Below are 22,633 nucleotides of genomic sequence, written 5' to 3'. Positions count from 1 at the left end.
AGGAGTGGTGGCTTACGCCTTTAAATACAGCTCTTGGAGACTCGGGTATGTGGTTTACCATGAGTTCAAGGCTGGTCTGAGCTAGAGTGAGACCCTTCCTCAAAACAAAACATCCTTATATGGGTAAGTATTTTCCTAATCTCCTAATATAACAATGACTCTCTCTCTCTCTCTCTCTCTCTCTCTCTCTCTGTGTGTGTGTGTGTGTGTGTGTGTGTGTGTGTGTGTGTGTGTGTGTATGTGTAATTTTTCCACTAAAAATGTAAGGTAGAAGCCAGGCATGGTGGCACACACCTTTAATCCCAGCACTCAGGAGGCAGAGGTAGGAGGATAGCTATGAGTTCGAGGCCACCCTGAGACTGCATAGTGAATTCCAGGGTCAGCCTGGGCTAGAGCTAGACCCTACCTTGAAGTCACCCCCCTAAAAAAAAATGTAAGCTAGAGGTCTGGAGAGATGGCTTTAATGGTAAAAGCACTTGCTTGCACAGCCTAAGGCCCCAGGCTTGATTTCCCAGCACCCACGGAAAGCCAAATGCACAAGGGAGGGCATGAGTCTGAAGTCCTGAAGTCCTGTGCAATAGCTGGAGGCCCTGGTACACCCCTTCTCTCCCCCCCCCCCCCCACCTCTTTGTCTCTTTCTGTCAAATAAGTAAAAACTGTTTAAAGTGCATTTAGCTTTAGCGTTTACTTAAATACCGATTTTTATAGCTAAAGTTGCGCTGGGGCTGCCCTCTCACTGTTCTGCAGACTGGTGCCGCGCCGAGTCGCCGGGGGTGCGACCCCTGTACAGCCCACTCGTGCGTACAGTTAGAAAAGTGCCGGGTTGCTAAGTGCAGTTTTTTGTTTGGTTACTTTTTTGGCTTTATTTTTTAGCATGTGCAGTATGTGTACACATGTGGGTACACATGTGCTTGTGGGGACACTTTGACGTGTGTGCAGATACCAGAGGTTGGTGTCGAGTATCGTCATTGATCATTCGCCACCTCATTTATTGAAGCAGTTTCTCACTTGAACCCCAGATTTAGCTATTCTAGCTAGCCACGGGTCTTGTTCCCACCTCCTGATCTAGGATTACAGCTGGCCTCTGCCCCTGCCCCCCACCCCCCCAGCATTTATTTGAGTGCCTGTCCACACTCAGGCCCTTATGTTGTGGGCAAGCCAAGTGCTGTATCCACTGAGCCATTTCCCCAATGCCCTGGCTGGGTTTGGTTTTGTTCTTTTTTTTTTTTTTCCTTTTTCAAGGTAGAGTCTCACTCTAGTCCAGGCTGACCTGGAATTCACTATGTAGTCTCAGGGTGGCCTTGAACTCACGGCAATCCTCCTACCTCTGCCTCCTGAGTGCTGGGATTAAAGGCGTGCGCCACCATGCCTGGCCTGGTTGTTCTTTTTTAGTTATTTAATTTATTTTTTGAGGCAGAATTTTACTTAGACTGGCCTTAAATTTGTACCCTTAGCCTTCCAAGTGCTGGAATCACAGGCATGAGCCACCGTGGCCAGTTTAAATTCAATATTAATGTATCAGCTTTTAAATTTTATTTTTGAGATACGTGTTGTGTTTTGTTTTTTGGTGGTGGTGTGTGTGTGTGTTTTGAAGCAGTCTCGCATATCCGAGGCTGGCCTCAAGCTCAGCCTGTAAGTGAGGATGACCTGCTCCCGACTTCCTGCCACCACGCCAAGCCAAGCACTCCACTGTCTAGGCTGCTGCCTGTTGTTCACTGACGCTCCCACCTTTTAATCTCACCTTTTTATTTTATGTATATATATATATATGTATATATATATATATATATATGTATATATATATATATATTTAATTTGTTTGAGAGAGAGGGAGGCAGATAGAGAGAATGGCATGCCCAGACCTTCCAGCCACTGCAGATGAACTCCAGACACATGTGCCACTTTGTGCATCTGGCTTATGTTAATACTGGAGAATTGAGCCTGGGTCCTCAGGCTTCACAGGCAGGCACCTTACCACTAAGCTCTCTCGCCAGCCCTTTAAATGTTTTCATTTATCTGCAAATAGAAAAGGGGCACCACAGGGCTTCTTCATTCTGCAAACAAACTCCAGACAGATGTGCCACTTTGTGCATTTGGTTTTACATGGGCATTGGAGAATATAACCCAGGCCAGCAAGCTTGGCAAACCAGCGCCTTTCACCACTAAGCTCCCTCTTCAGCCCCTGACTGACCTGTTGTCTGAATTGAATTTTTTTCCCCACAGTGGTTGGTTCGGCACGCGCACGGCCCAGTCAGCTTCCCGAGCAGTCATCCTCTGCACAACAGAATGGTAGTGTTTCAGATATATCTCCAGTCCAGGCTGCAAAAAAGGAATTCGGACCCCCTTGTATGTAACTCGTGTGTCGAGGACTCAGTCATTTTAGGCACACATGTATTCTCTCTTGGTCATCCTTATACATTCCCAAATGGTAAAGTCTTAATTACAAATTTGACTGCAGATTTTATTTTACTGACAAATCTTATTTTACTGTTACTACTTTTACTTGGGGTTTGAAGTGTATGTTTTAGAGAACACTTTTTTATGTGAGACTATAACAGTGATTTGGTTGCTTTGATTTAAAAATACTGCCTAGCTGATTTTTTTTCTCAAGGCTCTTAGACTTGTAAACACTTCTTGATCTTCTCATTTCAAAGATCTGAGATGCAAAACCAAGAGATGACATGTGTCAGTGTTTGAGTCGTCATTCTTACTCATCTGTATCTTGTCCGGCTCCTGTTTTGTTAAAGCAGCTCATAAGTAAAACTCACATGGGGTGTGATAGGCATGCATTTTATCACTGTCTACATTTTTGTGTATGTGATGAAACTTTTCATAAAATTTCTGTGTACTAAGAATAATATTTAAAAACAAAAACTACTTCTATAGCTTACCATTTTTCTTTTAGCACGTAGAAAATCTAATTGTGTGAAAGAAGTGGAAAAATTACAAGAAAAACGAGAAAAAAGGAGATTACAACAGCAAGAACTTAGAGAAAAGAGAGCCCAGGTTTGTAACACACTCATTTTGTTTCTAATCAAAGGTTAGATTTTATCAGTGAAAATAATTTTTTTAAAAAATAAAGAACTCCTTAAATTTATATTGAAGAACAGTATCAAATCTTGTGAAGATAAATTATTATAAATGATTTTTTTGTTATTTTTATTAATTTGAAAGTGACAGAGAAGGAGGCAGATAGAGAGAATGGGTGCACTAGGGCCTCCAGCCACTGCAAACAAACTCCAGATGCATGTGCCCCCTTGTGCGTCTGGCTAATGTGGGTGCTGGGGAATCGAGCCCCGAACTGCAGCCATCTTTACTGCTAAGCCATCTCTTTTTTTGTTTGTTTGTTTTTGTTTTTGTTTATCAAGGTAGGCCATCTCTCCAGCCCATAAAAGATTTTTACAGCATTTACTTTTCATGTTTTAGAAGATATGTGTTAGCCTCAAATTTGTTCCCTATTGAATAAATGATTGTGTATAGAACTATAAAGTATATGACTCTGAAGAGTAATAGACTTAACTTTTTCTTTTTCAGATTTAGAGAGACTTTACTAGTTTAAGAGAAGGAAAGAGGAGAAAGCGCAGAGTCCTGACGTGGAGGGCAGGAGAGCTAGAGAGCCATGTGGGCATTGGGCTTACCAGGACCTGAGAGTTCCTGCAAGAAAGAGCAGCTTGTTTTTAAAACTTTTTTTAAAACTACTTTATTTATTTATGAGAAACAGACAGATAGAGAGAATGGGCACGCCAGGGCCTCTAGCCACTGTATATGAACTCCAGATACACCCTTGTGGGTCCTAGGGAATCAAACCAGGGTCCTTAGGCTTCACAGGCAAATGCCTTAACCGCTAAGCCATTTTCCAAGTCCCCCTTTTACACTTTTTATGAGAGAGAATTGACATACCACAGTCTCCAGCCACTGCACTCCACCTCCAGATGCTGCGCCACCTAGTGCACACGTGCGGCCTTACACATGTGCCCCCTGTGTGTCTGGTTTACATGGGACCTGGAGAGTCGACATGGATCCTTAGGTTTCACAGGCAAGTACCTTAACTGCTAAGCCATCTCTCCAGCCTAAAAGAGCAGCTTTCAATTTTTAAAAGATCTAAAAATAAAAGATTTGTGGGCTGGGGAGATGGCTCAGTGGTTAAAGGCACTTGGCTGCAGAGCCTGCCGCCCCTGGTCCAGTTCCTCAGAACCCACGTGAGACCCGATACAGAATGGCACAAGCATCTGGAGTGTGTTTCCAGTGGCAGGTGTCCCTGCGCACCCGTGCTCACACTATGTCTGTCTGCCTCTCTCCTGCTTGCGAATAAATAAAACATTTTTAGAAAAGATTTGTAAAAATACCCCAATACCTAGGTGTAATTGCGTACGTGTAAAGTTCATTACTTTGTTAGGTTCAACGAGGCATTCTAAATGACAGAAACTTTTTGTGTTCTGATTTATACTAAGTATTGTTAGTGGGTCTCTACTGTATCCTTGTTCCTTTTAGGTGGTGGCAAATATATTTAATAACAAGGAAAAAAATGCATAGGCTACTGGCCTTTCTTCCCTTTACAGGTCTTTGCATATTAGAAATTGTTATTGAACCTGTAGCTCTTGTGTTCTGCTTGTATCTGTTTACTCTTAGAATTGGTTTCCTAAATATGATAAAACAAGTGATCTGAGAATTACCTAGTTGAGTTTTGAAATACATAATACAAAGCTGAGCATGGTGACCCATGCCTGTAATCACAGCACTTTGGAAAGCAGGAGGGTCAGAAGTTCAAGGGCCCTTCTCAGCTACATAGCCAGTTTGAGGCCAACCCGGGCTACATGCAGACAGGTCTCCAAAGAAAAGAGAAAATGCCAACAGACCTTTCTGGTACTTAGCGTTGATGCCCCTGGTGGTGTCTGTTGGTACTTCCGAACACATCAATCTGCTCTGATGCTTCCTGTTCTGCTTCCCAGGGGACAGAGTTAGCACTGTCTTCTGATAATAGTTTCAATAATAGTTTTGAAATTTACCTTCAAAGAAAATATGAATATGATGAATGAAAAAAATCTGATTATTTGAGTGTTCAGTAATTTTTTATTCATAACTAGAGAGGCTATTGTCTTGCTGTTTATAACTTAAACTTTGTCAGTATTGCAACAAAAAATAAGTTGCAGTCATCATTCAATAATTTAAATTTTTTCCAGGCGTGGTAGCATACGCCTTTAATCCCAGCACTCAAGAGGCTGAGGTAGGAGGGTTGCTGTGAGTTTGAAGCCACCCTGAGACTAATTCCAGGTTAGCCTGGGCTAGAGCAAGACCCTACCTTGAAACATCCCCCCCCCCAAAAAAAAAGGCTTATTTAGGGCCAGGCATGATGGTTCACGTCTTTAATCTCAGCACTTGGGAGACAGGTAGGATAATTGCTGTGAGTTCATGGCCACCCTGAGGAGTGACTACAGAGTGAATTCCAGGTCAATCTGGGCTAGAGCGAGACCCTGAAACTTATCCTGGTTTTGAGCTGATGTAAAGGCATCCCTTTGCAGTCTCCATACTTGGGAGGTAAAGGCAGGTGGGTTGGAAGCTCTAGCCTAGCTTCCACTACATAACAAGTTTGAAACCAGTCTGGAATACATGAGACCCTGTCTGCTGAAAAACAAAAATTGGGGCCAGGTGTGGCATGCAGTGCCTTTAATCTCAGCACTTGGGAGTTCAGAGGTAGGAGGATTGCTGTGAATTTTAGGTCAGCCTATGCTAGAGTGAGACCCTACATTGAAAAAAATAATAAACAAAAAGAACTAAAAAACAACTGGTCTAGAGAGATGGCCCAGCAATTCAGTTCAATAACCATGAAAACATAAGGGCCTGAGAATGAGACCCTACCTTAAATTTAAAACCAAACTTCTGGTTAAGATGGTGGCGTAGGTACCACGCCAAAGCAGCCTGGGGGGGGGGGGGGCGGAAGACCAAAAAAACTCAGCAAGATACACACTTTTACTAAAAAGTGAGGTGTATAGGAAATTGAAGCAGCAGCGGAGATACATTCTTTTCAGTAGCACATGGAACATTTTCTAAAATAGACCATATATTAGGACACAAAGCAAATCTTAAATTCAGGAAAATTGAAATAATTCCTTGCATTCTATCTGACCACAATGGAATTAAAATACAAATCAGTAGCAAGAAAGGCTATAGAGCATACACAAAATCATGGAAACTAAACAATACACTACTAAATGATGAATGGGTCAATGAAGGAATCAAGAAGGAAATCAAAAACTTTTTAGAGTCAAACGATAATGAGAACACAACATATCAAAATCTCTGGGACACAATGAAGGCAGTTCTAAGAGGTAAGTTGACAGCCTTAAGTGCCTATATTAAGAAATTAGAAAGGTCGCAAGTAAACAACCTAATGCTTCACCTTAAAGCCTTGGAAAAAGAAGAACAAGGCAAACCAAAAATCAGTAGACGGGAAGAAATAATAAAGATTAGGGCAGAAATTAATGAAATAGAAACAAACAAACAAACAAAAAATAATCCAAAGAATTAAAAACAAAGACTTGATTCTTTGAAAGGATAAACAAGATTGATAAACCCTTAGAAATCTGACCAAAAGAAAGAAGAGACACAAATTAATAAAATCAGAGATGAACAAGGTAACATCACAACAGATTCCAGAGAAACTCAAAAAATCATAGGGACATACTATAAAAGCATATACTCCACAGAGTATGAAAATCTGAAAGAAATGGATGATTTCCTTGACTTATATGACCTACCTAAATTAAATCAAAATAAGATTAATCACTTAAGTAGACCTATAACAAACATGGAGATCCGAACAGTTATCAATAATCTCCCAACTAAAAGCCCAGGCCCAGATGGATTCACTGCTGAATTTTACCAGACCTTTAAGGAAGAGCTAACACCACTGCTTCTTAAGCTTTTCCAGGAAATAGAAAAAGAAGGAATTCTACCAAACTCCTTCTAGGAGGCCAGCATCACCCTGATACCAAAACCAGGCAAAGATAGAACAAAAAAAGAAAATTACAGACCAATCTCCCTCATGAACATAGATGCAAAAATTCTCAACAAAATATTGGCAAACAGAATACAAGAGTATATTAGAAAGATCATTCAACCTGACCAAGTAGGCTTTATCTGAGAGATGCAGGGATGGTTAAATATACACAAATCGATAAATGTAATACATTATATAAACAGGTTGAAGGACAAAAATCACATGATCATCTCAATGGACGCAGAGAAAGCATTTGACAAAATCCAACATCCCTTCATGATAAAAGTCCTACAGAGACTGGGAAAAGAGGGAACGTATCTCAATATAATAAAAGCTATTTATGACAAGCCTACAGCCAACATACTACTAAATGGGGAAAAACTGGAAGCTTTTCCACTAAAATCAAGAACAAGACAAGGGTGTCCACTGTCCCCACTTTTATTTAATATAGTTTTGGAAGTCTTAGCCATAGCAATAAGGCAAGAGACACACATAAAAGGGATACAAATTGGAAAGGAAGAAATCAAGTTATCATTATTTGCAGATGACATGATTATATACATAAAGGACCCTAAAGACTCTACTAGCAAACTGTTAGAGCTGATTAAAACCTACAGCCATATAGCAGGATAAAAAATACACACACAGAAATCAGTAGCCTTCATATATGCTAACAACAAACACACAGAAGATGAAATCAGAGAATCACTCCCATTCACAATTGCATCAAAAAAAATAAAGTACCTTGGAATAAACCTAAACAAGGAAGTAAAGAATCTCTACAATGAGAACTTTAAAACACTCATGCGAGAAATTTCAGAAGACTCTAGAAAGTGGAGAAACATCCCTTGTTCCTGGATTGGAAGAATCAATATTGTGAAAATGGTAATCTTACCTAAAGCAATCTACACATTTAATGTAATCCCTATCTAAATTCCAAAGGCATTCTTCATGGAAATAGAAGAAACAATCCAAAAATTCATTTGGAATCACAAAAATCCTCGAATATCTAAAATAATACTGAGCAACAAAAAAGAGGCTGGTGGTATCACCATACCTGATTTTAACCTATACTACAGAGCCGTAATAACAAAAACAGCGTGGTACTGGCACAAAAACTGACGTGTAGATCAGTGGAACAGAATAGAGGACCCAGATGTAAGCCCAAGTAATTATAGCTACCTGATATTCGATAAAAATGCCAAAAATACTCATTGGAGAAGAGACAGCCTCTTCAGCAAATGGTGTTTTGAAAACTGGATAAATATCTGCAGAAGGATGAAAACATATTCTTCTCTCTCGCCATGCACAAGAATTAAGTCCAAATGGATTACAGACCTTAACATCAGACCTGAAACTCTGAAACTGCTAGAGGACAAAGTAGGGGAAACCCTTCAACATATTGGTCTTGGCAAAGACTTTCTGAATACAACCCTAATTGCTCAGGCAATAAAACCACAGACTAATCACTGGGACCTCATGAAATTACACAGATTTTGCACTGCAAAGGACGCAGTGAAAAAAGCAAAGAGGCAACCTATAGAATGGGAAACAATCTTTGCCAGCTATATATCTGATAGAGGATTAATATCTAGGATATACAAAGAACTCAAAAAGTTAAATAATAGGGAATCAAACAAGCCAGTCAAAAAATGGGCTATGGAGCTAAGTTGAGCATTCTCAAAGGAAGAAATATGAATGGCATATAAGCATCTAAAAAAAAATGTTCTACGTCACTAGCCATCAGGGAAATGCAGATTAAAACTACATTGAGATTCCATCTCACTCCTGTCAGATTGGCCACCATCATGAAAACAAATGATCATAAATGTTGGCGGGGATGTGGAAAAAGAGGAACCCTTCTACACTGCTGGTGAGAATGCAATCTGTTCCAGCCATTGTGGAAAACAGTGTGGAGGTTCCTAAAACGGCTAAAGATTGATCTACCATATGACCCAGCTATAGCACTCCTAGGCATATATCCAAAGGACTCATCTCATTTCCTTAGAAGTACATGCTCAACCATGTTTATTGCTACTCAGTTTATAATAGCTGGGAAATGGAACCAGCCTAGATGTCCCTCAACTGATGAGTGGATAATGAAGATGTGGCACATTTATACAATGGAGTTCTACTCAGCAGTAAAGAAAAATGAAGTTATGAAGTTTGCAGAAAAATGGATGGACCTGGAAAGGATTATACTAAGTGAGGTAACCCAGGCCTAGAAAGCCAAGCGCCACATGTTCTCTCTCATATGTGGATCCTAGCTACAGATGATTGGGCTTCTGCGTGAAAAGGAAAATACTTAGTAGCTGAGGCTAGTAATTAAAAAGCAGACATAAAGGAAAGAGAAAGGAAGGGAGGAGGGTACTTAATAGGTTGATATTGTATATATGTAACTACAATGATTGAGATGGGGAGGTAATATGATGGTGAATGGAATACCAAAGGGGAAAGTGTGGGGGTGGGGAGGGAGGGAATTACCATGGGATTTTTTTTATAATCATGGAAAATGTTAATAAAAATTTTTAAAATTAAAAAAAAAACATAAGTGCCTGATGGAGCCAAGACTACTAGGCACATATTCCTCCAGCACCTACATAAACAGGTGGTTGTAGCCACACACCTGTAACTCCAATCCTGTGGGAAGCAGAGTCTGGAGAAATGTAGGGGCTTGCAAAAAATGGTAAGCTGTGGAATCAGCAAGAGGAAACCCAGGCATGTGAGTGATTGGGGTGGGGGCACCCAGTATTCTCTGCCTCTGTGGTATACACACGGGGCACTGCGTAGCATGTACATTTATGTAAGCCACACGTACCAGGCACTTACAAAAAAAAACATAAGCCAAAATTATCTTGGTTAATATCATATATACATATATCTATATCTTCATATGTAATTTCTTTAAATTCTGTTTTGTATTGCCTTTTGGTTTTTTTGTTTGTTTTTGGTTTTGTTTTTCGAGGTAGGGTCTCACTCTAGCCCAGGCTGACCTGGAATTCTTTACAAAGTCTCAGAGTGGCCTTGAACTCAATGGTAATCCTACCTCTGCCTCCGAAGTGCTGGGATTAAAGGCACATGCCACACCTTCCTGCAGCTTTTTGGTTATTTTGTTATGCTTTATGGTTTTTTGTTTCAATTTGGGGTTTTTTTTGTTGTTTTTTTTTTTTTGAAACAGGGTCTCAATCTAGCCCCATGTTGACCTGAAATTCACTATGTAGCCCAAGGCTGGCCTAGAACTCAAGGCGATCCTCCTATCTCCGCCTCTGAGTGCTGGGATTAAAAGTTTGCGTCACCACATTGAGGTAGGGTTTTCTTAGTCGAAAATAATAATGGAAATAAACTAAGTGAAATCCTAGATGAAACTGTTTAAAGAACTTGAAAATGGAATGCAAAGGAGTTTCATCTTTTCTAGAACTCTTGAGTTTCCTGATGAGTGTTATTCCTTTACTACATTTCCGGGGATAAAGAAAATGGAATAGATGATTTTTACAATAGACAAAGGGTAGTTTTCATGAGTTACCTCTAACAGGATGCGTGCAGACTGAGGATTGTGTTTTTAATAGGGAAGTTGACTGTGAACATATTAAACCTGCACTCTACAGCCGTCTCTCGCTTGAGCTTGGGTTTGGTTGTGACAAATGGCACTGACTCAATGGCAGCTTTCACCACAAGCAACATAAATGCAATGCAAACAGCAGAATTTGTAAGAGCCATAACTGACAAATCCTTCCTTTTTTCCAATAGGATGTTGATGCTACAAATCCAAATTATGAAATTATGTGTATGATCAGAGACTTCAGAGGAAGTTTGGATTATAGGCCATTGACCACAGCAGACCCCGTAAGCGCCTGTCGACTGTTGCTCTAGAACTGCCGACACTGGCAGTGGACGTGTTCAGCCCCGCGAGCTTCCTGTTGTAGTCAGCTGTGTGGGCTTGCCTCGCCTGACTGAGATTCGTTCCCTACATTTTAAGAAGAAAATAAAGGAATTATTTGTGTTTCTGTTCATCTCCCATAATGTTAAATAAATGAGGTGCTGCCTGCAATGACACCCTTTCCAGCATGAGGCAGCCTTGTCTTTCGGAGGGCGGCGAGCAGTGAAGTGACGTGAGGACCGCCTTTCCTTGTTGATCTTCACTTGGGCTTTTGTCCCACTTCATTAGTTAGTGGGTTTGTTGGGGTTCTTTTGGTTTTTTTAATGAGAGACCAAGAGAGAGAAAATTGGCATGCCAGTGCCTCTAGCTACTACAGTGGAATTCCAGATGCTTTGTGCACATGCATCACCTTGTGCGTCTGGCTTATGTGGGATCTGGGAAGTGGAACATGGGTCCTTAGGCTTCGCAGGCAAGCACTTTAACCGCTGAGCCATCTCTCCAGCCCACAGTTAGCTGTTTTTTAATGTTATTCTGGCTCTAGAAAAAGTGATGGTTCTTGTGGGCTGCAGTGGACCAGACATCAAGTGCTAAAAAGTGCTCTGTAATCTTACCACCTGTTGAATAATGAGAACTTGTTGCACAGAAAATTCTTTGTTAAAGAACCTAGGAAGAATATTCCATGTGCAGCTTCACATTGCTGGAGGAAAGGATTTATTTGAAACTTACAGATCCAAGGGAAGTTCTATAATGGTGAAAGAGGCTGGCCCTCTTTCACAAATCCAAGCAGAGAGAAAAACGACCAGCAGCCAGCACACACTTCTATGTTTAGCTGTCATATTTATGCTGTGTATAGATTTCTAAAATCCCTGGAAAAGGCCTAGGAAGACAGAAAGCTCAGTGGATACAGCACTTGCCACACAAGTGTGATACCGGGTTTAGATCCCTAGAACCCATGTGAACACTGAGTGGATGTGGAGGCTGCCGGGATTCCTGGGCAAGCAGCTTAGCTAGTTCTGGGCTTAGGTGAGAGACTTTGCCAGAGAGAGTGATGGAGAGAGAACTGCCATCAACCTTGTCTACACGCACACGTTACGCACCCATATTTATAACACACACAAACACATCCAAAGGAAAAAAAAAAAAGGAAGAAGTACTGTATAGTTTACTTTCCATTGTTTGGAAAGGTAGTGAACGTCACTGAAATAAAACTTTATTTTTCTCTTAGATTGACGAACATAGGATATGCGTTTGTGTTCGAAAACGGCCACTAAATAAAAAAGGTATGGCTCTTAATGAGTGCTACAAAAGTTGACTTTAGAAGTCAGATTTGAGGACATGTGTCTTCAATCCCGGCACTCAGGAAGTTTAGGCAGGATGGCGGGGCCCAAGGCAGCCGGGACTACAGTGTGAGAGCCAGTCTCAAAAAACAAAAACAACAACAGAAAAAAAGGTTGAATTTATCCTACTTGTAATGTCTTTTTTTTTTTTGGAGGGGGGGGCTTCAAGGTAGGTTCTCACTGTAGCCCAGCCTGCCCTGGAATTCACTCTGTAGTCTCAGGGTAGCGTTGAACTCAGTGATCCTCCTACCTCTGCCTCCCAAGTGCTGGGATTAATGGCATGAGCCACCGAACCTAGCTTGTAATGTCTTTTGAGAGCAGTTTAGGTGAAATCAATTTGGAAAAGTTAGATGTGAATCATTTCCTTTCTTCTGTGTGTCATCTGTGAAGCAGGCCCCTGGGGTACCCTCACCGTTGAGTTGTTTGCTGCTGTGCCAAGCCTTGCCATTCCGGCTGCTTGTTTGATGGCAATCTTGATTATTTCTCGCTGACACAGTACATTACTGAGTGACGCGTTGGTGGCATACTTCCCTTACCTTTACAGATCTTACTACTTTGACCTAGATTCTAACAACTTAAATTTTGTGCATTAATTGAAATGTAAAAATTACTGGGCTCTGATTTTCATTTATTCTTTTAGAAACTCAAATGAAAGATCTTGATGTAATCACAATCCCTAGTAAAGACGTTGTCATGGTACATGAACCCAAACAGAAGGTAGATTTAACAAGGTACTTAGAAAACCAAACATTTCGTTTTGACTATGCCTTTGACGACTCGGCTCCTAACGAGATGGTTTACAGGTAGGTGTGTTTGTTTTAAATTGGAATTTTGTTCTTGAACTCTTGTTCATCAGTGGCTGGACACAGGTTTTGGTCCTACTCTGTAGAGGTAAAATATGCTTTTCATTCTGAATTTAAATGAAGAAAATAAAGTCTATAATGAGTTTTTAACACATGCTTGAAAAAATTAGTTTTGCTGTTAATTGCTCACTAGCTTACTTACTACAGACACCACATACACATATGGTTAAGATGTTTCTGAGAAATGTTAACTGACCTGCAGAATGAGAAGAGACTAGCAATGAAATTTCAAATACTTTAATCATTAGTTTGCCCAAATCTTTATTTAGCATATGTCACACCAATTAAGGTTGAAACATTTTTCAAGTTGGGCTGGAGAGATGGTTTACCAATTAAAGCGCTTGTCTACAAAGCCAGGTTCGACTCCCCAGGATTCACATAAACCAGACGTACAAGGTGGTGCATGCATCTGGAATTAATTTGCAGGGCTAAAGGCACTGGCATGCCCATTCTCTGTGTACTTCTTTCTCTCAAGTAAATATTTTTGTAAAAGTTAAGTCTATGCATTTCTTTCTTTTTCTTTTTCTGTGTGGTTTTTTTTTTTTTTTTTTTTTTTTTTGGTTTTTCAAGGTAGGGTCTCACTCTAGCCCAGCCTGCCCTGGAATTCACCCTGTAGTCTCAGGGTAGCCTTGAACTCAGTGATCCTTCTACCTCTGCCTCCCAAGTGCTGGGATTAAAGGCGTGCGCCACCACGCCCAGCTTTGCATTTCATTTTTTAAAATACCTTTTTTTAATTTGAGAGAGAGAAATACAAAATAGGCAGGTAGAAAGAGGCAGGCCTCTTAGTGGTAGTTTCACACGTACGATGCGCACTGAATTTATACTCAGCTCAAATTTACGTGCATTAACATGCTTCTGTTTTGTTTTGTTTTTCAAGGTAAGCTTTCATTCTAGTCCAGGCTGACAGGGTGGCCTCGAACTCATGGTGATCCTCCTACCTCAGCCTCCTGAATGCTAGGATTAAACGCATGTGCCACCACCACACCCGGCTCTGTTGTTTTTTTTTTTGTTGTTGATTTTTTTTATTGTTTATTTTAATTTATTTGAGAGCAACAGAAAGAGAAAGAGGCAGATAGAGAGAGAATGGGCACACCAGGGCCTCCAGCCACTGCAAATGAACTCCAGACGCGTGCACCCCTTGTGCATCTGGCTAACGTGGGTCCTGGGGAGTTGAGCCTTGAACCAGGGTCCTTAGGCTTCACAAGCTAGCGCTTAACCACTAAGCCATCTCTCCAGCCCTTTTTTTGTTAAATTTTTTTGGTTTATTTTTATTTATTTATTTGAGAGCAACAGACAGAGAACGAGGCAGAGAGAGAGAGAGAATGGGCGCACCAGGGCCTCCAGCCACTGCAGACGAATTCCAGATGCGTGCGCCCCCTTGTGCATCTGGCTAATGTGGGTCCTGGGGAATCGAGCCTCGAACCGGGGTACTTAGGCTTCACAGGCAAGCGTTTAACCACTAAGCCATCTCTCCAGCCCCCCCCTTTTTTTTAATAGTTCATTTATTTTATTTGAGAAAGAGACAGAGGGAGAAAGAATGGGCAAGCCAGGGCCTCCAGCCACTGCAAATGAACTCTAGATGCATGCACTACTTTGTGCATCTGGCTTTACATGGGTCCTGGGGACTTTTGAACCCAGCTTGTTAGGCTTTGCAGTCGGGCACCTTAACCATTGAATCATCTCTTTAGCCCTGTTGTCTCCATGTATGATTTGAGGAATTGCACGTTGTTTGACCTCATCAAGACTTGCTCATAGCTCTCTTTGACCAGAACAGATGTAACTACCTTTTTCTGTCTGTACCTTCTTCTGTTCTGCATATAAACAAAAGTGGAGCAGAGATATGTAAAGTACTTTATTTGTAGGTTTCTACCATTTTTTTTGTTTTGCTAGAATGAAAGATATTTCTTGGGATGGAGAGATGGCTTAGTGCTTAAGGCGCTTGCCTGTGAAGCCTAAGGACTCATGTTTGATTCTTCAGGTTCCATGTAAGCCATACACAGTGATGTAAGCACACAGTGTCCATATATGCACAAGGGGTGCACGTGCCTGAAGGCCCTATGCCGCCATTTCTCTCATCCCCTCTCCCGCAAAAAAAAAAGACGGGGGGGGGGGAGGGCCAGGTCAGGTGTGATGGCACTGGCACATGCCTTTAATCCTAGCACTTGGGAGACAGAGATAGGAGAATCATCATGAGTTCGAGGCCACCCTTAGACTCCATAGTGAATTCCAGGTCAGCCTGGGCTAGAGTGAGACCCTACCTTGAAAAACAAAATTAAATTAATAATAGTAATATATAATAATATTATAAATAAATAAAAATTAAAGATTAAATAAAGAAGAATTTCTTACCCCACATTGAAATTTACCAGTGGATTGCATCAGTACATTTCAAAAAATAATCCAAGCCAGCCAGGCATGATTGTGCACACCTTTAATCCCAGCACTCAGGAGGCAGAGATAGGATGATTGCTGTGAGTTCGAGGCCACCCAGAGACTCCATAGTGAATTCCAGGTCACCCTAAACTAGAGTGAGACCCTACCTCAAAAACCAAAAAATAATAATAATGATGATAATGATAATGATAATCCAAGCCGTGATATTTTGGCATTCATTTCCTTAATTGAGACTTAAGTCAAAACTCAGTGTCCTGTAGTTAATTTATATACTGTTCCCCAAATACTACAAATTACTTGTTCAAATTTAAGTTATTTATTATTTGTGTGTTTATCTACAAGGTCTAAGGATAATGTTTTTCTTACTATTTTCCTTTTCTCAAGATTCCCACTCTTTGGATTCTGTTTCTGTAATCATCATAATTGATGCTTTTTTGTATTTGTTTTGTCTGTATTGCTCATCTAATTATTCATTGTTATTTGAAATTATTCCTTAAGCAGTTTTAAGGTGGCTGCTTACATTTTTAAACTAGCTGGGCACGATGGTACATACATTTAGTCTCAGCACTCAGGAGGCATAGATAGGAGGATCGCTGTGAATTTGAGGTGAGCCTGGACTAGAGTGAGATCCCACCTTGAAGAAAAAAAAATTTCAAACAAAGATTTGTGTAAAATCTTACGGTGCTTTAATTAGTGAAATACTTTATTACTAGGTGTTACTGTAATGTAATAAGTATTGTGACACATTGTGACAGGCATTTTTCTTTTCAAGGTTTACAGCTAGACCACTAGTGGAAACTATATTTGAAAGGGGGATGGCTACATGCTTTGCTTATGGACAGACCGGAAGTGGAAAAACTCACGTGAGTAATGCATTAGTCTGTTTACCTTACAGCTTAATTGTAAGACCTGAAGTTTTAAGGTTTACTTCTGAATAATGTCTGTTATTCTTTATTTTCTTTTCAAAATATAGACTATGGGTGGTGACTTTTCAGGAAAGAACCAAGATTGTTCCAAGGGAATTTATGCATTAGCAGGTGAGCAACCTTTGTGCATGTCATTCTTTTTTCTGAGGTAGGACCTCGCTCTATCCCAGGCTGCCCAGGAATTCACTATGTAGTCTTAGGGTGGCCTTGAACTCACGGCAATTCGCCTACCTCTGCCTCCCGAGTGCTGGGATTAAAGGCTTGTGCCACCACACCCAGCTGGTACATGTAATTCTTTTTTATTTTTTTAAATTTTTAAATGTTTATTAACATTTTCCATGATTATAAAAAAATATCCCATGGTAATTCCCTCCCTCCCCACCCCCACACTTTCCCCTTTGAAATTCCATTCTCCATCATATTACCTCCCCATTACAATCATTGTACTTACATATATACAATATCAACCTATTAAGTATCCTCCTCCCTTCCTTTCTCTTCCCTTTATGTCTCCTTTTTACCTTACTGGCCTCTGCTACTAAGTATTTTCCTTTTCACGCAGAAGCCCACTCATCTGTAGCTAGGATCCACATATGAGAGAGAACATGTGGCGCTTGGCTTTCTAGGCCTGGGTTACCTCACTTAGTATAATACTTTCCAAGTCCATCCATTTTTCTGCAAATTTCATAACGTCATTTTTCTCTTACCGCTGAGTAGAACTCCATTGTATAAATGTGCCACATCTTCATTATCCACTCATCAGTTGAGGGACATCTAGGCTGGTTCCATTTCCCAGCTATTATAAATTGAGTAGCAATAAACATGGTTGAGCACGTACTTCTAAGGAAATGAGATGAGTCCTTTGGATATATGCCTAGGAGTGCTATAGCTGGGTCATATGGTAGATCAATCTCTAGCCGTTTTAGGAACCTCCACACTGTTTTCCACAATGGCTGGAACAGATTGCATTCTCACCAGCAGTGTAGAAGGGTTCCTCTTTTTCCACATCCCCGCCAACATTTATGATCATTTGTTTTCATGATGGTGGCCAATCTGACAGGAGTGAGATGGAATCTCAATGTAGTTTTAATCTGCATTTCCCTGATGGCTAGTGACGTAGAACATTTTTTTTTAGATGCTTATATGCCATTCATATTTCTTCCTTTGAGAATGCTCAACATAGCTCCATAGCCCATTTTTTGACTGGCTTGTTTGATTCCCTATTATTTAACTTTTTGAGTTCTTTGTATATCCTAGATATTAATCCTCTATCAGATATATAGCTGGCAAAGATTGTTTCCCATTCTGTAGGTTGCCTCTTTGCTTTTTTCACTGCGTCCTTTGCAGTGCAAAATCTGTGTAATTTCATGAGGTCCTAGTGATTAATCTGTGGTTTTATTGCCTGAGCAATTGGGGTTGTATTCAGAAAGTCTTTGCCAGGACCAATATGTTGTAGGGTTTCCCCTACTTTGTCCCCTAGCACTTTCAGAGTTTCAGGTCTGATGTTAAGGTCTGTAATCCATTTGGACTTAATTCTTGTGCATGGCGAGAGAGAAGAATATGTTTTCATCCTTCTGCAGATATATATCCAGTTTTCAAAACACCATTTGCTGAAGAGGCTGTCTCTTCTCCAATGAGTATTTTGGGCATTTTTATCGAATATCAGGTGGCTATTGCTACTTGGGCTTACATCTGAGTCCTCTATTCTGTTCCACTGATCTGCATGTCTGTTTTTGTGCCAGTATCATGCTGTTTTTTCTTTTTTGGTTTTTCGAGGTAGGGTCTCACTCTGGTCCAGGCTGACCTGGAATTAACTCTGTAGTCTCAGGGTGGCCTTTAACTCATGGTGATCCTCCTACCTCTGCCTCCCGAGTGCTGGGATTAAAGGCGTGCGCCACCACGCCCGGCTCCATGCTGTTTTTGTTACTATGACTCTGTAGTATAGGTTAAAATCAGGTATGGTGATACCACCAGCCTTATTTTTGTTGCTCAGTATTATTTTAGATATTTGAGGATTTTTGTGATTCCAAATGAATTTTTGGATTGTTTTTTCTATTTCCATGGAGAATGCCTTTGGAATTTTGATAGATATTGCATTAAATGTGTAGATTGCTTTAGGTAAGATTGTCATTTTCGCAATATTGATTCTTCCGATCCAGGAACAAGGGATGTTTCTCCACTTTCTAGTGTCTTCTGAAATTTCTTGCATGAGTGTTTTAAAGTTCTCATTGTAGAGATTCTTTACTTCCTTGTTTAGGTTTATTCCAAGGTACTTTATTTTTTTTGATGCAATTGTGAATGGGAGTGATTCTCTGATTTCATCCTCTGTGTGTTTGTTGTTAGCATATATGAAGGCTATTGATATCTGTGTATTTATTTGGTATCCTGCTACATTGCTGTAGGTTCTGATCACCTCTAACAGTTTGCTAGTAGAGTCTTTAGGGTCCTTTATGTATAGAATCATGTCATCTGCAAGTAATGATAACTTGATTTCTTCCTTTCCAATTTGTATCCCTTTTATGTGTGTCTCTTGCCTTATTGCTATGGCTAAGACTTCCAAAACTATATTAAATAAAAGTGGGGACAGTGGACACCCTTGTCTTGTTCCTGATTTTAGTGGAAAAGCTTCCAGTTTTTCCCCATTTAGTAATATGTTGGCTGTAGGCTTGTCATAAATAAAAAATATGGAACGCTTCACGAATTTGCGTGTCATCCTTGCGCAGGTGCCATGCTAATAATCTTCTCTGTATCGTTCAAGTTTTAGTGTATGTGCTGCCGAAGCGAGCACTGGTACATGTAATTCTTAATATTCTTTTTTAAAAATACTGTTCAAGTAGGTTTAAGATAAGACTTTTGGGCTAAAGAGATGGCTTAGCAGTGAAGGTGCTTGCCTGTGAAGCCTAGATATCCAGGTTCGATTCCCCATTATCTACATAAACCAGATACACAAGGTAGCATATGCATCTGGAGATTGCAATGTCTAGAGGCCCTGGTGCACCCATTTTCTATATATACTTGCCCCCTCTCTCCCTCCCACTCTTTCTTCCTCTCTCATAGATAAATAAAGTATTTTTTGTTGTGCAGGTATCACAGTATAGATTAGGTCAATTGTAGATTATCAGAATTCTTGGAAAGAACTGAAGGTGATGCTGGGTATCGTACACGTCTATAATCCTAGCATTTGGGAGGTAGAAGGACTTTGGCTACACAAGACTCTGCCACCCAAAAGAAGGTGGAAAAGAAGAGGAGGGAGGGAGGCTCAGTGGGTAGGCACCTGCCTACACAGACTCATGACCATGGCTCCGCCCTCCTCTACGTACGTGCAGATGTGCAGAGTGGGACACGCTCTTGGAATTCCTTTGAAGTGCCTGGAGGCCCTGCCACACCTGCTCTCATTCTCTCTCCTTGCATATAATTAAAAAAAAAAAATCTCAAGTCTTTAAAATAAAACAGAAGAAAAAGAAATAGTTAAAATGGCTGTGGTGGCGCACATATCTAATCCCAACACTTGTGTGGCAGAGGTAGGAGGATCTATGTGAGTCTAAGACCAACCTGAGACTACATAGTGGATTCCAGGTCAGCCTGGGCTAGAGCGAGACCCTACCTTGAAAAACAAAATTAAATTAATAATAGTAATATATAATAATATTATAAATAAATAAAAATTAAAGATTAAATAAAGAAGAATTTCTTTGAGAAAAACCTTGAAAAAAAACCAAAAAACAAAAAATTAAACTTATGGTGACAAAAATCTTAATTATGTTTGTCAATGTAATGTTACACAGTAGTATAAATTATCAAATAGCTAAGTTGTAAAAAGCTTTTTTGTTTGACATGGTTTTGAGAATGACCTTGTCCTCACAATCCTATTTTTTTATATTTATTATATTTTTTATGAGAAAGAGAAAATTGGCACCCCAGTTCTCCAGCCACTGCAGTTGAACTACAGATGCATGTGCCACCTTGTGTGTCTGGCTTACATGCATTCTGGAGAGTCTTTGGGGGCAAGTACCTTAACTGCTAAGCCATCTCCAGCCCCGCTTTATTTTTTGTGGGGGTAGAAGTGGGTGTAGGAGTTGAGACAGTTCTCATGCATTCCAGGCTGGCCTCAAGCTTGCTGTGTACCCAAGACTGACCTTAAACTTTTTATCCTTCTGCCCTCACCTCCTGAGGACAAGGGGTACAAGTGATGCCATCACACCCAGTTTCTCGGAGATGGAGTTAAATTAAACCCAGGACTTCATGCTAGGCAAGCATTCCACCAGCTGAGCAAAATGCCAAGCTCCTTGACCCCTTAAATAGTAGCACCCTTTTTTGGATATAAAGGAAAAAGTTTAATTTACATCTTTTATTTTTAAATTAGTATTTGCTCTAGGTTGCACTTATTTATGCTATCATCCTAATACAAACTGATTGCTCTGAAAATATAGACAAAAATATATTCTAAAAAAATATTTGTTGTATCTTAACTTTCTGTATATGAAATTTTTGACAGCTCGGGATGTCTTTCTAATGCTAAAGAAGCCAAACTATAAGAAACTAGAACTTCAAGTATATGCAACCTTTTTTGAAATTTATAGTGGAAAGGTATGTGAGAACTTGATTTTAAAATTATTTATGAAGTCTTAACTATTATAAAGAATAAAGCTGGAGGCCACTCATGATGGCGCATGCCTTTAATCCCAGCACTAGGGAGCCAGAGGTAGGAGGATCACCGTGAGTTTGAGGCTATCCTGAGACTACAAAGCGAATTTCAAGTCAACCTGGACTAGAGTGAGACCCTATCTCGGGGGGAACACACACACACATACACACACAGAGATCTGTATATATAAATAGAATTTAGTGGTATTAAGTATATTGTAATTTTATTACTGCCTCTACCTAAAGTGTCATAGATGTTTTAGGAATATGATGTTAGGGTTTTTTTTTTGTTGTTGTTTTCTGGGTTTTTTTTTTTTTCAAGGGAGGATCTCACTCTAGCTCAGGCTGACCTGGAATTCGCTATGTAGTCTCAGCGTGGCCTTGAACTCATAGTGATTCTCCTACCTCTGCCTCCCGAGTGCTAGGATTAAAGGCGTGCGCCACTACGCCTGGCTAGAATTTATTATTTTGATTTCTGATTTTTTTTCTTCAGATTTATGTTTGGTAGAGGTAGGTTTTTTTTTTTTTGAAGGTATATACTCTAATTTGAGTATTTCTTTTGCAGGTCTTTGACTTGCTAAATAGGAAAACGAAATTGCGAGTGCTGGAAGACGGCAAGCAGCAGGTGCAGGTGGTGGGGCTCCAGGAGCGGGAGGTCAGGTGTGTTGAGGACGTGCTGAAACTCATCGACATAGGCAACAGCTGCAGGTGAGTCTTCGCTTTAGGTACTGTGGCGCCACCTGAAGACAAAGCAGAGTCAGCCCCCCCCCCCCCCCCCCCCCCCCGCCGTGCGTCCTGGAAGTAAATGTCTTGCATGGCAGTTTGAGTGGCCTCTATTATACTGGTACTACAGTGTAAATGTATTACAAAGCAGCATATTAAGTTCCTTGGACTTGATGAAATAGGTAACTGGTATTAACTTCTGAGTGTTGTTGCTGTATTTAAATGGTGTAAAGTAACTACACAGATTTCCTTTTTGCTTGTTTGTTTTTACTTTGGCTCCTTTTTAAATGGAGACATTGTGGTTAGCATGTTAAGTTCTATGTATCAAGATGTCCTTAATCACATTGCAGAACATCTGGTCAAACATCTGCAAATGCACATTCATCTCGGAGCCATGCCGTGTTTCAGATTATTCTTCGAAGGAAAGGAAAACTGCATGGCAAATTTTCTCTCATTGACCTGGCTGGGAATGAAAGAGGGGCAGACACGTCCAGTGCAGACAGGCAGACGAGGCTCGAAGGTGCCGAGATCAATAAGAGCCTTTTGGCACTCAAGGTAAACACACACGTATTTAGGTTTGAAAGTCCTTTGACGTTTAACACTTACTTAATTACTCATTCGCATATGTTTTGCCTTGTTTAAAGGGGCGGGGTGCAGATTGGAGAGATGGCTCAGCAGTTGAGGCTCTTGCCAGCAGTGCCTCACCACCCAGGTTCATTCCCCAGCACCACGTAAAGCCAGGTGCACGGTGGTGCATGTACCAGAATTGTTCTTTTCTTTTTTTTTTCTAAATAGGATGCGTGTGTGTGTGTGTGTGTGTGTGTGTGTACACATACATACATACAGATATAATTTATTAGAGATAAAGGCAG

General features: G+C 40.5%; 1 protein-coding gene and 1 non-coding gene across 5 annotated transcripts in view; one reads left to right on the top strand and one right to left on the bottom strand.

The window, feature by feature from the left end:
- Positions 1 to 22,633, top strand: part of Kif2a (kinesin family member 2A) — a 78,588-nt gene that overhangs the window by 33,519 nt on the left and 22,436 nt on the right. For 2 of the 4 annotated variants that reach the window (XM_045138916.1, XM_045138914.1), the window contains exons 5-14: positions 2,224 to 2,289; positions 2,906 to 3,006; positions 10,745 to 10,840; positions 12,100 to 12,154; positions 12,852 to 13,014; positions 16,241 to 16,331; positions 16,442 to 16,505; positions 20,890 to 20,981; positions 21,604 to 21,746; positions 22,112 to 22,316. In XM_045138916.1, coding sequence (XP_044994851.1) covers positions 2,224 to 2,289; positions 2,906 to 3,006; positions 10,745 to 10,840; positions 12,100 to 12,154; positions 12,852 to 13,014; positions 16,241 to 16,331; positions 16,442 to 16,505; positions 20,890 to 20,981; positions 21,604 to 21,746; positions 22,112 to 22,316 — 1,076 coding nt within the window. Of the gene's footprint in view, positions 1 to 2,223; positions 2,347 to 2,905; positions 3,007 to 10,744; positions 10,841 to 12,099; positions 12,155 to 12,851; positions 13,015 to 16,240; positions 16,332 to 16,441; positions 16,506 to 20,889; positions 20,982 to 21,603; positions 21,747 to 22,111; positions 22,317 to 22,633 lie in introns of all 4 variants that reach the window. The other 2 variants (XM_045138915.1, XM_045138913.1) reach the window with 1 other exon arrangement.
- Positions 19,073 to 19,182, bottom strand: LOC123456324. The gene has a single exon (XR_006634460.1). It is a non-coding gene; the product is annotated as a U6 spliceosomal RNA (small nuclear RNA).

The sequence above is a fragment of the Jaculus jaculus genome, chromosome 20 (genome assembly GCF_020740685.1).
Source record: "Jaculus jaculus isolate mJacJac1 chromosome 20, mJacJac1.mat.Y.cur, whole genome shotgun sequence".
Classification (NCBI taxonomy): domain Eukaryota; kingdom Metazoa; phylum Chordata; class Mammalia; order Rodentia; family Dipodidae; genus Jaculus; species Jaculus jaculus.
This window is presented reverse-complemented; position numbering and strand designations above follow the sequence as displayed.